Below are 15,327 nucleotides of genomic sequence, written 5' to 3'. Positions count from 1 at the left end.
AGATTAATACGAGAAGTATCACTGAGTAACTGCAACAAGCCAGGAGTTTCAGTACATCACAGACATTACAGATAACATGCTTCATTAACCATTATGAATTTTATCAAATGACAAAATCTTTTTACAGACGTCTTAATTCTCTAAACCTTTTCGTTTGTTAATTGTGCTTTAACTGAAATACCTTTTCCCTTTTCCTCAGACCTTTTCAACAGATCTGAGGTTTTTAACTAGCAAAATCCAAATATATGAATTTGCTTTTTAACTACTTTAATAGCTTTTTCCAATCTTACTCTGCAGAAATAAAATATTTTAACATTTAAGCTTTTAATTGTGTCTATTGTCTAACTGAAAACGGTGTAAATGCTTCTTTACAGAAATGTTCATTCTGCAATTAAAATGTCTCTCGTGTGTTTCAAAAAGTACAAAATACAGTCAATTCAAGGTCAATTCAGTCCTTTAGCTTTTTCTCAGCTAACGCAACACATGTCTGCTAGCATTAGCATTAATTAGCCTCCATCAAAATGTCAGGTTTTCTATGCAATACGAATCAGAGGCTGAATAGCATCACTCACGAGTTCACGCTCGATTCAATAACCTCTTCAACATATATATGCATTAAAATACATTTTTACTGACCAGTGATATAAAGATGACACACAGTGAGTTTATTCTTCTTCTGTGTGCCCAACCTTCTCTAAGCCACTATAGACAGCGCCCCCAGCGGTAATGTGTGGAATCGCACCAAATAACTGACATGACACTAAAGAACTTATCGCAACAAGAAATTAAGAATAGAGAAAGGAAAAATATTGAGATTTCTATTTTCTCAGGGGACTGACTGAATATTTACTTACACATTTAGGTTTGTAGAATATTTTGAAGACCTGTTATTTTTCATCCACTGCCTAATTATGCACCCCTTTGTGTTGATCCATCACAGTCTCAACAAAATACGCTAACGTTTGTTGGCTTTCTGCAACAGCATGTGAAAAATTTCAAGATATGAGAATACGTTTGTACAATTTTTGACAACTCTACCAGAATGATCTGGATTACAGCTGTCAGATGGTTTCTAACGCCGTGATCAGAGACATCCCTCTGTGTCCCAGATACTGGAGGCTGGATTTCCTTGTTTTTCTTTTAAAAAAACACTTCAGGCTATCGGGCTAATTTCTATTTCAGGATGCATAACGCCCTAGAAGAAAACTAAACAAAAAAACAAGCGGATACAGAAGAGAAATTCTTTAATATAAAGAATTCAACTTGAATTGAAAATAGATGTTAAATAAATATCAGGAACTAATTGCCTTGCCTGCTTGATAAGATGCTGCAAAGCCAAAAAGGCTCAGCTGCTGTACAGAAGAAATAATGTCTATTACTGTTTCACCGCCTGTCAGTCAGTTATCTGATGATCGCAGCAGTGAAGGAGCCCGATTACTGACTGCATCTCTCTCTTCAGGGAGAAAACGGGACCCAGTGGTGAGCACACCTCATGCACATCAAATACGACTCCGGCTCAGATTGGATCAGACGTAACGAGAGCGCTGCAACAACTCGACTTAATGAAGATCTGGGTTTCACTTGGAAAACACACACAAAAAAAGCCATCTGCTTCAGAGCACAACAAACAGCTCAATGCATCTGCTGACGCTTTGAATTCCTGAACCATATACTGCAAAAGAGGCTGCTCCATTAAAAAATAACAATGAAGCTTTTTAAGACACTCCTCCACTTGGAAAGCTGCAATATGCTGATTTCATGATGCGACGGTAATCTGTGACGGTTCGGTTTGATAAATCAATGCATGCAGTAAAGTTTAGGGCAGAAGCACGGCGCCCATTTGTCATCGCTAACAATGTGCAGTATAGAGCTTCCTGCTGCAGCCGTGTCCTGAGCTCATTATGATTCAGAGAGTGAATGCCTGAGTCCCTGACCCAAATTCAACATGGCATGTTAAAATATACATATTCAAAGTCAATCTGTTCAGAGTTTGTTTCTCTGTTTTCCTCTGTCCGTCTGTTTGTCTGCATCTCTGCTGTCGTACACGGTTCCTGATCATCCCGGCTCTTTAAAGATGGTTTAGTGATGAGAAGAAGCAGCCGGATGCCGCGTGGGATGCTTGAGTGGCTTTATGGTGGGAGAAGAAGTAGGCCCTACTGAATCAACTAAAGTAGCAGCCCTGGGAAAATTGCTCCGGTAGTCAGTTATTGACATACCTCAGCCTACAGCTTATCATTTCAGGAGCATTTAGGTGAAGACCCGGAGCACTAAAGATCGTCTCTAATGGACTTTAAGCAGTTAAATAAGAATTGGAGTTAGACAACAAAAGAATGTCTTCACTGCTGCTTTAAATCGTATTCCAATACTGCAAACTGGAATCAGCATATTTAGAAATATATAAATAAAAAGAGAGATTATTTTTTTCTCATTAAAGTTTTTCTGCCATTTTAAATTCTATTCAGAAATACTTTATTGATCCAAAGGGAAATTAAATGTGTTTTTAGCTCATAATATTGTCACCTTCCTAAAATAATGGCCTACGTTTTTCATTTTTTTCTTTTTCAAAAATACAAATGTTTTAAATAAGTTTTTTTTTTTTATCTCTGTTTAAACACATTTTCTCAGTATTTGTTAGAATTGTAAACTTTATGACTTGGTTTTCCTTCCAGAAGCTTTTCACAATAATTTTCTGAAATTTCACCTTTCTAACTGGTTGAAGCGGGTCAAGCTTGTTGGACCAGAACCATAATTCAATAATAGCTGAACTTTTTTAAGCTGATGTTAACTGATGTTGGGAGTTACGCCTAAATGAGAAGTTTATGATGCCATCCATTTAGTCATTTTGGAAATAGAAACAATTCTGGTTGTCCTATCTGACCGAAAACTGAACAGGTTTCTTCTGATTTAATGTCAAGAGGAAAAATAGATCTCACTTCTTCTTACAGCATATGTAAAAATGTGTACACATGAGAACATTTCCCCTTTCCCTTTGAAGACGTTTAATTTGATCCTCAGAAAATGAACAAAATAATTCTCCCAGCCGGCGTAATGAGATTTGAGATGAGGAATAACTGGGAAACACTGGCTTCATTGTAATTTGCCTTCAGCTGATGGAAAAGATGCTGACTTGTTGTTGAGCGAGCTGCTGGAACCTTTCACATTAACACTTTGCAGTGTTCCTGAAGCAGAAAAGGGTAATCACAGACACCACAGAGGTTTACAGTCACTGCAGCAGAAAGAAGCTGAAAATTATTTTCTTTTCCAACATCGCTCTCCTGATTGCAAACTGATCCAAGATCCTGGATAAACCGTTTTGTGAGCCAAACATGAAAACACAAAGCAGATTTTTTCTGCATTACCAGAAAAGGTTAACAAAACAAGATAACATATATAATAGATATGTCTATTTCAGAATGGCAGCAGCAGGCTGTGCTCTGATAATAAAGCTCAGTGTGTCTGTGCTACTGCTGCTGCGAAGCCAAATATCCTCCATTCTACACTGCATCAAGAATCCAGCCTCTTTCCACCAAACTGAATTTTATTATGGAATATAATGACATTTTTACCCAAGAAGCAGGAAGAACATGTTTGTTTTGTTAACATTTTTTGTCTTGATAGCCATCAACATTTAATAAAGCCTTTCACTTATGAAATGTTCAAAAGCATTGGTTCTCAAACTGTGGTACAAATGCCACAGATTCAACTGTGGAGCTAACAAGCAAAGGAAGATGAGAATTTGTTAAGAGAAGTGATGACAGTGAACCAAGAAAAACTGCTGTGATTCATTTACAACTGCAGTCACAAACTGGATGTGAAAATAACACCAGGCCAACCTGAACCATGTTCTACTTGCATGCTTGAGAGTGTTTGCATGTGCTAATTAGTAGCCTACTAGCACCACAAGATAACAGCTACAACACAAGACTCACAATTTCATCCAGTTAAATACTTAATGAGACACAAACTGCCAGAAGTGCAAACAAACCGCAAAAAAAAAAAAATGCACTTGTCATTCTGTCTTCAGCGTCGAGCAGCCATATTGGATTTTGTGGTGGAGGTGGCTGAGTAAAGCTGAAGGAGGTTTTGCTGATCGTTTTTACAGTTTTACCTTAATGGCTTAGGGAACCATAGCCACCCACAAGTAGCTAAAATCATTGAACACTTGAGACTCATAGAAATGGGTCAGAGTTAAAAAGCTAGTAAAAAAGGGTGTTGAGGAGGACGTCTTAATATTCCCTTCATCACTGTTTGATCATTTTAAATGAGAATTGTTTATTGGCACATTTAATCCTTAGTATAACTAAAAATTGTCCTCTAACATACTGACGAGTTCAAATTGAAATCTTAGATAACAGATTTAACGTGCAGCAGATTAATTTTGGAGTAATACTCAAACAACATAAAGTTGCAGTATATGATATTTGTTTGCAAAAAAAAGAGTGAGAATGATCACTGCAATGTTCTTTAATGACACAACTCAATCACTCCACCACAGCAGGAAATGATCAAATCACAGCTTTAAAACTTTATATTTCTTTACCTTTTGTTGAGTGTGAGTTGAAGTCAAACAGTAACCAACTGCTCTGAAGCTGAGCATGTTCACGCTGTAATCAGAGCAGCGTTGAAAATCCTAATTCCCCTGCAAAAAGCACCACCTACCAGAGGCATCTGAGCGTAAAATGCACCGTCAATTCTCCTGCTCTATTACCTCTATCCCCAAGTGTGAACCACGGCATCTCCAAACACCAACTGATCTGCAGCAAGAGCTAATGAGCTCAGAGGCGCTGCACAACACGGGCTGCAAATCGAAGCAGCCGGAGAGAAGACATGTAAATTAAGAGAATCTCCCAAATGATCCAGTGGACAAAAGGAGCCATATGGAAATATTTGCCAAGCTGGTCAGACACTCTGAATCATAGCTCAGCAATTCAGAAGGAAAACTAATTATAAAATTGTATTATAATACAAATAATCATGATGATGTTTTAGGAAACAGTTACTGAAAATGTTAAGGACCAGAATAAACATTAGAGCTTGAATTTATTGTGATTAATCGGTTATTGAAATAATCATTGACTAATTTATTAATCGATAGCTGCCTCTTTGCTGAAAGAACAATATATTCAAAGCAGAAGTTAAGCCAAACTGAACAACAAATAAATACATTTTGCATTTAACAAAATGTACAACAAAAACCCTTTATAAATCTGTTCTACCCAGTTTTACATTCACCTGGTTAAAGCTCTGTGAAAAACATACATTTCCTACTAAGCACCTTTTGCCGTCCAATTACTAATAAAAATAATCATCAGATCCGCCTGACACTGTTAAGTCAGAAGTTTGCATTAACTAATGCTAAGTTGAGCAGAATGGACTGAACTTGATGTTCGAAGGATTTTTAGCTGCAGATGGATCCTTTTCTGGAAATGGTGAAGCGTTCACAGAAAAAACACTTATTGCATTTTATGAAGTAAAATGTTTTTCTTATTTTTTAGAAATAGAAAAAAAAATACTTTCTTTGCATTTTATGTATTTTCAATATTGCATAAAAATGGTTTCAGCGGTAAAAACAAATCTGCTAATATTTTTATCCAATTAATTGATCAATCATCAGAAAAAAATGGTAGAATAATCTGTTACTAATATAATTGTTAGTTGCAATAAAAATGTTTCAAATCTCAGGGATGGAACGTTTATTACTGCATCACTAATAACACAATCTGGACTTCCTGAGCAGTACCAGGTGGAGGGCTGATCTCCTCCATGCTGAAATGCACTGATGGAGAAATTCATGCAGAAGGAGCCCAAACCATCATCTGAGTGCAGACAGTCTACTGTAGATAAATTGGCCATCCAAAAATGGATATCAGCCAAAATTGTAATTGACGGGTCAGACCTTTTAAAGACTGGTAGCCAACCAGAGTCAATGCATCATCAGTCTTGTTAATACTGCAGTTTTCAGAAATAAAATTAATTGTATTTATAATTTACATTCAAAAGATGTGTAATAATAAATATGAATCAGCCATGCATGAGATCTATAGCTTAGTGATAATTTAACTCATCCAGCAGAAGTGAAGCAGTGAGTACACAGTTATTGATTCAAACTGAACGCATGTCTGCTAAAAGTCTTTTAGCTGGAGCTACTTTCACCATGATTCTGAATGCACTGATTTGTCTGTATTACAGTTTCACCTGGCAGGGAGCGATTCAGCTCAGGTGTTGTGGTTTCTTAAGAAACCCAAGGAAAAAACCTTTTGCACCCAGATCACACCAGTGATCCATTAAAGTTGACTGAAATGTTTGTGGAGAGTGAAAAACAACCAAATTGCTTCAGCCTGAAACCCGGGGGTGTTCCAGCCTGACAGGGAAGCAGAGGAGCAGCTTGTGTGAAACTTTTATGGACTTTCACAAAACCACACATAGACCTTCACACACTCACCGCCAAACTCACTAAAACCACCTTAACTCTGTGAGCATCCCTCTGTCACATCAAAGCACACATACTTTTGACAGTTTAGAGTCAAACTGAGTATTTGAGTCAATAGGAAAAATAAATTATGAGTGCCTTGGACTAAATTCTGCAGAAATCCTTTAAGTAAGCACAGGAATTCATGAATGCTAAACACATCTGCTTTTTCCTGCTGCAACAAAGGAGATGCTTTGATTATATCCCTCTTGTATTACTAGGACAAGACTGCTGAACCGACACTTTCCTTTTTAATATGAATATCAAGTGAGCTTCTGATATGGCAGGATAATGGCACAGCCGGGGCAGAGCCATTAGCCTGCTGCACAACTAATCTCCAACAAAGAAAAAGAGTTTGTGGGTGATTTTATGAGATAGCAACTCGGTAGCAAAATTTTTAAGCATAGTTTTTAAGCCCTCTTTAATTTAAAAAAAAGCCAAAGCAAAAGATAAATAGCTGTAAAAACATTGTTATTCCACAGTAAACTGAACTCTGAATTGGGGAGCTCAGAATGAAAGCACTACTGAGAAAGCACTACACAATAGGAAAATGAAATCCTTGCTCCCAGCAAGAACACCAGCGCTGATATGCTCCCAAGGCTAGCAGCAGCAGGACTGAACATCAATGGTCCTATCAGGCGGCTCCAACAGACACTATTAACACACACTCAGAGGCGAGCACAGCAGGTCTTCGTCCCCACTCAACCACATTATTTGTCACACCACAAAGGCATTTTGCTTTGATGATGTAGGCTTTAGCATTGAGCTGTCCTAAGGAGCCGTGCTCTCAATCCCCAGCCGCACAACCAAGTAGCGCTCTAATCTGGCCCAAACTACCCCCTGCAGCTCAGACTCTCCTAATCCCTCATAAGAAAGAGGAGCCAGATGGTCACGGACAACTGCTGCTGGGGCTGAAGATCAGCACATGTACAGCAATGCCTCGAGTGCCTGCTACTGTTTACCTCCAGGTTATTAGTGTAAGCAACTGTAGATGTGTGGGTGGTAAACATGCTGTGTGTGCCCAGCGAGCGTGCTTGTCCATGTGTGCACCATCAGTGTCTGATTACTGCTGTGGATCGTTCCCTCGTCCGTCTCCAATCTTCACGAGACGACAGAACATTAAGGGGAACAGCTCTCTACCAGCTTCAGTAACCTTGTGATTTCTGACGTGCCAAAGGTAGAACAGCACGATCCCAGGAGTGTCAAGACACAACGTACCTCCTGCCCTCCTGCCCTTCGTCCGAGGCGACCTGTCATGATCCCAAACTTTGGAGTGATCCCATTACTTAAAGCTCCACTAACCCGCACACTGACCCCAAAGTTTGAATTTTTAGAAGTCCGTAAGCAGCTACAGATAATCGTATTGATGGCGAGACACCGTATTATTTGGTGCTGGTTAAAGCCATCAGTGTAGCGACCAAACAGTCTGGAGTAAATGTAGGGCTGGTCAATAAATCAATAACAATATGTATCACGATAGACATGTGATCAATATCAATAGATAATACGTCCAATAGAATGTTCAATAATTTCACTGAGCTCTGAATCAGAACTGCACAGCATTCTGGGGGATGTAGGCAGAGGAAATGCTTTAGTCACTCAATCTCTCACAGCCAGCTTGGCACAGGTGGCATCAACTCACTCACTCTTTGGTTACCTAGTAACAACTTGTTGAGTAGCTGGCGCAGCAGCAGTTTCATGTTTTGCCTTCGTGCCTCATAACTGCTTAAAAATAAAAAACAACGACATGGAGAGAATGGAAATAATGAGTCGAACAGCTCAAGAGGAAAGTGCAGGAACAGGAAAAGGTGAAGTCACTAATTTGGCAGTTTTTCAGATATTTGCAACAAAAAAGTAATCAATAATTATTGATATCGACTGATAAGAAATGCTTGTATTGTGGTACATTTCTCAGCCAGGTCACCCAGATCAAAGTAAACAACATTCTTTAAGAATCTTTCTGAAGACCAACAAGCTACATGAGAATTGGAGACACCGGCCATGACATCTAATGTCTGTTCTGACACATTAAACACAAACTGAGTCTGGAAAAAGTTTAAGTAAAAGCCTCCCCACAGATTTCAAGAGACCGGCTCTTAAAGGAAAAGTGAATCTCAATGTCAGTTTAATGGTTGGAAAAAGATCAAATTGTCTTTGCTAATCCACATCGAGTCGTGCCTGCAGGAATGTTGCTACCGACACAGAGCGCCTTTACATTCCCTTTTACTCCCGATGCCAGCGTACACTAATGTTTCCTAACTTGGTCTTTCTTCTTTGTCCTGGCAGGTTTTCAGTGCCAACACCATCTGTGTTTGTCTGTGTCTCTTTCCTGTCCTCTTAACCTCCAGACGGCTGAGGCAGATGGCAGCTACTGAGCAGGGCTCTGCTGTTAAAAGGTAGTTTTCCTCTCTGCTGTCCCCCTGCACCAAACATCTGAAAGTTAGTTATGCTGAGATATCTGATTATAAGTAATTTACAAATTAATAAGTTTAAGTAATATATTTGCCAAAGGTAAGAAAATTTTGATTTAAGTTTTCAGTAAAACAAAAAACACCTAATAACTCTTACTTGATCACCTAACAGCCTGAAAATCTCATCTCTACAGCAAACAGCAGCCATCTTGAGACCAAAGCACTCAACTGGAACCTGTTGAGACTTTTATTGCAGGTCAATATCTGGAATAAAGAATCTATCACAAGCTGGGGTTTTATGACCTTCTCCTTCATTTAAACAAACACCGAAGAGCCTCTGAGTCATTTTTACATCTTTGCCAATCACTCTTGATTCTTCCTCTGTGGACAGAATCACAATATGAAAAGAAGATAAGAGCCCAAGATGATTATATTTATTGGTATTTTTATTGTACAAAAAGAGCTCTTAAAGAACACAATTTGAATAGAAATATTTCAGATTGTTAAGTGGTTTCTTCTTAACAACACAGAAAGAAGATATGTCCTCTTTCTGTGAGGCACTTCTGCCTCAAAGATCACTTTAGTGAGGAACGTGGGTGAGGTCTGGAGGGAAATCAGATTTTTCAGTTTGTCCTCTAAATATCCAGGATTATGAAACAACAGGATCCTTTGACTGAAGGAAAAGGAGACAGAACAGAGAGGGAGATCAAATCATGCCGCAGTTTGACCAGTATGTTGAGCAGGGAGTCGACAGCCAGACCACCTGGGATGTTTTTGTCTGCATCAAGTTTACAAGATTCTTTTTATTTGTTTAAGCCAAATGAAGTAGATACTTGTTGTTGCACCTAACTCCAAACAGACTTAAAAACTGCAGAGCAGTTGAACCATCATTTGTAAAATGAGTGATTCTGACTGATTATGAGGAGATAAATATGATTTATATGGTCATGATGTGGTTCCTTAATTCAAAACCGACTGGTGACAAGTATTAGGAGAAATGGGACAGCTGCTGGCTGTGGGCAGCAACATAATAATGCTGGTCAGAACTGGAGCAGCACATTGTATTTGTTACAGCCTGGTCATTCCCTCCCTAAGCTCAATTCTCATCTCCCTTCAGTTCTCCGTCTGGGATTTCTTCCACTGAGTTCAATTTCTCGGGCAGAACTTCAACCAGGCCAATCAGCAAACAGAAGGAGAAGTTGTGAATGATGACGTTGGTTTTCTGCGATGTCTTAGAGTTGTAGCGTGCCTTTAATTTTAGTAATGGCAGCAGAGGAAGTGCCCAAAGCCGAGCAGTCCATGTGGCCACGCCTCCAATGTTCAATTAACATCAACAGCCAAACAAGTTCGGATCGCTACTTTTCTCTTCGCAGTGGAGGATGGTTGCTGACATTGCAGGCAATTTCCAATAACTTGAACTGGAGCATTACGTTTGAGATTACGTCAACTCCTCCAGCAAGCAATCATTTTTCAATAGATGAGAGTCCAGACCCTCCTTACAAAGCAAAGAGTAGAACACGTTTTACAATTCTAACGATATTTTACAGTGCAACTTTAAAACAGAATTAATAACCACTACACTTTTAAATCCCTCCGTAGGGTGCTGGTTCATTAGGTCTCCCAGTCACTGATCTCAGACAATATCTGTCCAGATTTTTTCCTACTCGTATTTAAAAATATCTTAAAATTCTCATATTTAAGCTGAATACTTTGATTTTATTGTGTAATGAGTTCAAACTTTTAAACTTTGATTTTGCATATTTCAAAATTTCATTAATGGACACAACTTTCATGAGCAACGAGCTAAAGCCAGATGAAAAGGGAAGATCTGTACTGACAAAGTCATTTTGTGTGTGTGTGTGTGTGTGTGTGTGTGTGTGTGTGTGTGTGTGTGTGTGTGTGTGTGCGTGCGTGTGTGTGTGTGTCAGACTGGACAGTCCACAGGCTCATGCCACCTTGCGCCCCAGTTACCAGGACTCCCAGCTCAGCGTTACGGCCGCCTGGCTTGATTGACTCCTTCATGTTGGGATGTTTTTTAATGCTTCATGCTTCACTGCATCCACACAAAAGACTTACCCTCATAACCTATAAGCCTTATAATCCATCCAGTAATCACTGAAGGGATGACCATTTTCATGAGAAATGCCCATGCATGGCTACCCACAGCTCAGCCTGCCGCATCCTGAGAGGAATCTACGGGTGAGTAAACCGGGTACGCTCAGATTTATTACCACCATTACTGTAAACGTAACGGTCAGAAGGAAAATCAGATACTGCGTTGTAATCATTACACTTCCAGGGTTTTATTACAATTCTCAGTTTCATCTGAGTGTATTTACAGCTGACAATAAAAAAGAAACAGATTCAATAACATGAAACTACTGCTGAGGAACTATAAGTTAGCTCTGAATCCCATCCGAAGTAGTGACCCAGATCACCCCCCATCAGCACCACAGAATACAAAAGAAGACCTGGTGTGTTGCCACTGACTCTGTCATTGCGTCCAGGAATAGCAGCTTGCACAGAATGGAACAAGCATAAACACCCTGATGTAATTAGAAACGCGTGATTGCCCCGACAGCCAGCGTTTTGTCATACAGTAATGTTTCCCTAGATTCATATTGCATTCACACGCTGAGTTTTCAGATCATCCAGCCCCCATGAAGTGGATCGATATGAGCCAGTATGCCAAGACAAACATTAGGAAAATGATGAGCCACTTACCCAGAAGATGAGGTTGAAGATGAACATCAGATACTTCAAGCAGCACAAGCAGCCTCTCGCCATGTTGCACTTCTTGAACTCTAGAAGGAACACAAAGGATAGGTCCAGGTAAAAGACTACGTATTTGCTGCCTTTGGGTGAGCTGTACTTGTTGGTCTTGTCCGCGGCGCTGGTGTCGGCTGCCGCTCCAGCCGGTCCCTGCTGTGCGTTTTTGCGCGGCCCCGTGGAGCCGTAGAAAGCACCAGCTGTGAAGCCGCGGCCGCCGAACGGCCGACCAGACGTGGAGGCTTGAGGAAAATCAGAATCCCGGCTATCTACTGATGGACTTCGATGAATGGCTGACTCCTCACTGCTGGACTTCTCCATGCTCTAGAGCGCCTGCTGCTGCTGCTGCTGCTGCTGATGCACAGACTAACATAGTCCCAGAGATAAGACAGAAGTACTTGCCCTTCAAATCTCTACTGCTTCACAGTTTAGAACAAAAGGAAAAAAAGACAACAGCACCCAACTACATCCACCTTCCGGTGGTCTCCTGCAGAAGTGAGTTGGATGGAGCAGCAGAGGCACTTTGGGGGCAGGTTCACAGTTAGAGTCCTCTGCCTTCCTGTGATAATCCTGGAGTAAGCAGTGCAGCGGCTCCTGTTTGCCTTGTGACAGGACTGGATTCTGAGAAGTTGCAGCTCTCCCTGCTGTAATATCACTCTTCTCCTGCTCTGCTCATTGATGTGCTTGGCTCCTCCACTGGGACTGAGACCCAAGTGAGTCTCAGCTGCTGACCGGGTAACTTTTCTCCTCCTCCTGCTGCTGCCCTGCTTCTGCTCAGTCCTCCTCTCCTGTACATGTGCGGATGCGCTCTCCCTTCACGCTCTCTGTCTGGTGAACCATTGTGCGCTCAGCGGCTCAGTCCTCTGCGCTGCCTGCGCTCTGCTGCCCCACTAGCAGCGCTCTGGCTGATGTGCTATTATCGGCAGACGCAACTCACGGCCATTCCCTATCATCCACCAAGAGCTCTGCCCTCCTCCCCCAGGAGTCTCTCTCTCACTCTCTCGCGCTCTCTCTCTCCCTCTCTCGCTCGGCCCCTCCCCACTGCAGAGCGGAGAACCAATGCAGCGGCGGCAGTGAGACCAGAGCTCCTCCTCTCCACTGCCAGTGTCTTTATTAAGCACATCTCTGTTCCTTTGACGATACATGTTCATCTATTTTCCTTCTATAAGGGGATTCAGGGGTCAGACATGAGATCAGCAAAATGAAACAAACACTTGGCTGAAAAAGCTAAAGTATTTGTCCTGGAGATGAGCAGAGTTTAGTCTGAGGGATGCAGGTCATTTGGACCACCATTGGGTCATTTCATTCCAGCAGAAGATTCTGCAGATGATACTACGGTGTCTCATATTACACTAAAATTCTGTAAATAGTTTTTTCAGAAGTTTAAATGCCTCAACAATTTATAGGGATGAACTGATCCACTGTCTTCACTACCAACACAGATTCAAATATTGGTCAATACCACTGACACAACACAGCTCATTTAAATACACCAACAGCTTCACAGGCCAAGTAAATATGTCAAACAACACAAGTTTAATTTTATTCAGTCAGAGCAAAATATTCACAAAACAATGCCTTGTTTATTTATCACTGCCTTGTCCAAGAAAGCAAAGACTATTTTTAAGTATGCTTATTCTTTGTCTGATCTTTCAAAAATAATAAAAAGAGCTGACTGTCTTTAATTTCAGCAGAGCTTTAATTTAATTCTGTTTTTTATTAAATTCTCCTATCGTTCTGAGTACAGGTGTATTCCTCATGGTCACATTTTTATATTTGTGCTCTGCTGTCGTGGTATTCACACCTCAGCTGAAGAGGGAGTGAAAAGTTACGTTTACTCATTTCAGAAACTTTTGAAAAAACAATTACTTTTAGGAGTAAAATTACAACTAGCTCCTCCAGGAACGTCCTGGTGGTCCAAACACCAGGCTTCTACACTATCACACTATAATTTATAATATTCTGGATGTCTAATGATCATTATCTATAATTTGCAATAATTATTCAATGATCCACTATAATTATCTGCATCGATTCTCATTATTGGTGATAATGTATCTGATTTATGAGAGCAGATCTATTCCGTCTATTTCTACCCTCTTCTGAGCGATGTCCTGCTTTATTAGTTATTTTTGCATTAGTTGTAGGATTCCTAATAATTACGCTTTATGAGTAATTTTAAAAAAGGTTAGTTGTAGCTTATTTTTATATGTTAAAAAAAGTTAAAAAAGAAGTCAATCTTTTGTTTTTGTCACTTTCTTTATTATATATTTTACATCAGCTGTTAGCCGTTGGAGTATTTAAATGAACTGTATTGGTGCAGAGTAGCCAAATAAATTATTAATTTAATACATTTATGTCTGCATTTTTGAGAAACAAAAGTTTTAAACCAGTATCAGAGTCTATCAGACGATATTAAAGCACAGATATCGGTATCAAACGTGAATAAAGTGAATTAGTGCATTCCCTATTTGAGTGCAACACATCTACATTACTGATGTTTCGCCTTTTGAATTGAATTATGAAAATACATCAACTGATGGATGATATATAACTGTAACCTGAATAACTACCGACTGCATGAAATAAACTTTCACGAAAACTACTTTTTCTGAATCATGGACACAGAAAGCTGAATCTGCACTGATGAGCTGCATGTACTAAAAATCCCAGCAACATGCTGAGATGAAGTCCAGACATGGAAAAAAGTTAAAAACTGACAGCAACTTGGTTTAGGAATAAACTGGTAAACTGGCTTTAAATCTGGCCAAAGTGCAACACATACAGGCCATCATTTCCTCCCTCCAGTAATCCGCTGACAGCATATTAACTCTCACTGAATTCAATGCAGGATGTCGAACAGAAGCAGAACCTGGTGAAGCAGCAGCCATTGTTGGTGTTCAGTATCGTCTCCTTTCAGCTGAGTGGTGCCTAAAGGCAGAGAGGAAAAGCTTTAACCAGCCGTCCGAAAAGTAAATCCAGGAATATCCTGCTGACAGAGAGCAGCTCAGCAAGCCTGCTTGTGTTTTACCACTAGAGAGAGAAAAACTCCCTTTAGGACGCATGGATTATGGTTGATGACGCAACATCTGCTCTTCTCCAGCACATCCTGTGGGTTAGCATTGGTGGTTTAGCCACCAATGCTGATATAAAAGGAATGGCCTAAATGCCCACTGAATATTATCTCTAATAGGCTGAACTCACTCACACATCAGGTCTTGATGACCTTCTGCTGAAACGTGACCACAATCTGGCTTCTGTGTGAACGGTTCCATGATGCACAGAGGAAGAACGTAGAGATTACTCAGCAACAATCTGCTAACGGAAGTAATAACAGACACCGCCGGCGTCACGAGATCATAACGACGCAGGAAGTTAATGAAAAACAAAGTACAGCTAAATGGAGCATTGACAGAGTGTCTGTTGGATTTGTAGTTGGATGAAGTAAAAGTTGGATCAAATGCAACTTGACCACTCAGACAAAACTACCGGATGCGTATCAGATGTCGTGTCACTAATGGAACAAATTGGATGTTTCATAGGTGTAGAGATTGGAATTGGGCGTTCAGACTGACGTGAAAAATTTGGAAGTGTGAATATTATAGCCTTATTTTCAGAGTATCAGTTCATCGGAAGATAAAGATTCTAGTTTAATCTGTTATATGTTAAAAAACTCAT

At 40.1% G+C, this 15,327-nt stretch overlaps 1 protein-coding gene across 4 annotated transcripts in view; it reads right to left on the bottom strand.

The window, feature by feature from the left end:
- tspan9a (tetraspanin 9a) overlaps positions 1-15,327 on the bottom strand; it is a 187,441-nt gene that overhangs the window by 77,604 nt on the left and 94,510 nt on the right. For 2 of the 4 annotated variants that reach the window (XM_055027619.1, XM_055027628.1), the window contains exon 1: positions 11,605-12,617. In XM_055027619.1, the coding sequence (XP_054883594.1) occupies positions 11,605-11,970 (366 nt within the window). In that variant the 5' untranslated portion in view covers positions 11,971-12,617. Of the gene's footprint in view, positions 1-11,604; positions 12,618-15,327 lie in introns of those variants that run through there. The other 2 variants (XM_055027644.1, XM_055027638.1) reach the window with 2 other exon arrangements.

The sequence above is a fragment of the Poeciliopsis prolifica genome, unplaced genomic scaffold (assembly GCF_027474105.1).
Source record: "Poeciliopsis prolifica strain line A6 unplaced genomic scaffold, Auburn_PproV2 SCAFFOLD001, whole genome shotgun sequence".
Classification (NCBI taxonomy): Eukaryota; Metazoa; Chordata; class Actinopteri; order Cyprinodontiformes; family Poeciliidae; genus Poeciliopsis; species Poeciliopsis prolifica.
This window is presented reverse-complemented; position numbering and strand designations above follow the sequence as displayed.